The 1,125-nt window shown below is 67.6% G+C and overlaps 1 protein-coding gene across 1 annotated transcript; it reads right to left on the bottom strand.

Moving 5' to 3' along the window:
• Positions 1–83: 83 nt before the first annotated feature.
• Positions 84–1,008, bottom strand: LOC122193764 (small conductance calcium-activated potassium channel protein 2-like). The gene is made up of 2 exons (XM_042894635.1): positions 607–1,008; positions 84–484 (listed from the first exon to the last, which is right to left on the bottom strand). The coding sequence occupies exons 1-2, from the start codon at positions 862–864 to the stop codon at positions 212–214; spliced, it is 531 nt and encodes a 176-aa protein (XP_042750569.1). The 5' UTR covers positions 865–1,008; the 3' UTR covers positions 84–211.
• Positions 1,009–1,125: the final 117 nt, after the last annotated feature.

Below are 1,125 nucleotides of genomic sequence, written 5' to 3' on the forward strand. Positions count from 1 at the left end.
GGGGGGGGGGGGGGGTAGGGGGAGACATGAGACCACCCCAATAGGAACATGGGGAGGTGGGGGGGGCTCCAGCCTCACGCCAGCACAGTGAACGCAGGAAGTTTATAGAGGGCTTTACAGAACAAAGCTACTGAAATCAGCCACACGATGGCCAGACATAAGGGACCCCGGCACATCCCTCCCACCCCTGCACCCCCCCCCCCCGCCACGGTCACCCACTGTCCGAGGAGCTGTGGGGGGCTGTGGAAGGGGAGCGACGGCGGCGGGCGGGGGTGCAGGGGGCGGTGGCGGGGCAGAGACGGGGGGCCCAGCTCCCCAACAGCTCACGCTGCTGCTGCCCGATGGCTTGGCTGACGAGCGCCGGCAGCGCCAGCAGGCTCAGCCCCAGCGCCTCCAGCTTCCCCTCCAGCGCGCTGATGCGCTTCTCCAGGTCCTCGTTGCGCTCCTGCAGCTCCGAGACCATGTCGTACATGATGTTCTGGGTCTGGAGGTGGATGGCCCAAGGTGGGGGGGGGGGGGGGGGGGGCCAGACAGGCGATGGTTACCCACGCGGCCCCGTGCCATGGGTGCCCCCGGGGCTGAGCCCCCCTCCCCGGCAGCGCTCACCTTGGCCAGGTCCACCAACGTGTTGGCCTGGTCGTTCAGCTTGCGCTGCTCCATCTTCACGCTCCTCAGCCTGTGGGAGAAAGGGGAGTGGGGGTCAGCGTTGCCTCGTGGGGTCCCCCTGGCCCCCAGCATGCAGCCAACGGAGCCTCCCAACCCCGTGCACGGGGGGCTCCGAGATTCCGCAGGACCCTGAGACTCCCAGGGATGCCCCCACGCTGTCAGCCCACCCCCCCTCCCCGTTTTGCAGCACGGCACCATGCACACGGATGGGAACGAGGGAGACAGGCACACTTACTTCTGAGCTCTGCAGGGAGGGGGCAGAACAGAGACAGAACACAACAGCGGGTTTAATACCGACACCGAGAGCGCACGGGGACCACAGCAGCATCCCCTATCCCACCCCTATCCCACCCCCAATCCCCCCAAAGCAGGAGGCACCGCGTGAAGCCAGACAGCGGGTGCGTTTAAGGGACCCCCCCACCATCCCCAGTGCCACCTCCCCAGAATGGCACCCTCCCC

Source organism: Lagopus leucura, unplaced genomic scaffold (assembly GCF_019238085.1).
Source record: "Lagopus leucura isolate 7727_CA_CO unplaced genomic scaffold, USGS_WTPT01 32502-0_obj-0_obj, whole genome shotgun sequence".
Taxonomy (NCBI): domain Eukaryota; kingdom Metazoa; phylum Chordata; class Aves; order Galliformes; family Phasianidae; genus Lagopus; species Lagopus leucura.

Coding starts and splice junctions, on each gene's coding strand:
- LOC122193764 (XM_042894635.1), bottom strand. CDS start 864: ATGGTGCCGTGCTGCAAAACGGGGAGGGGGGGTGGGCTGACAGCGTGG. Junction 485..606: donor CGTTGGTGGACCTGGCCAAG/GTGAGCGCTGCC, acceptor ATCCACCTCCAG/ACCCAGAACATCATGTACGA.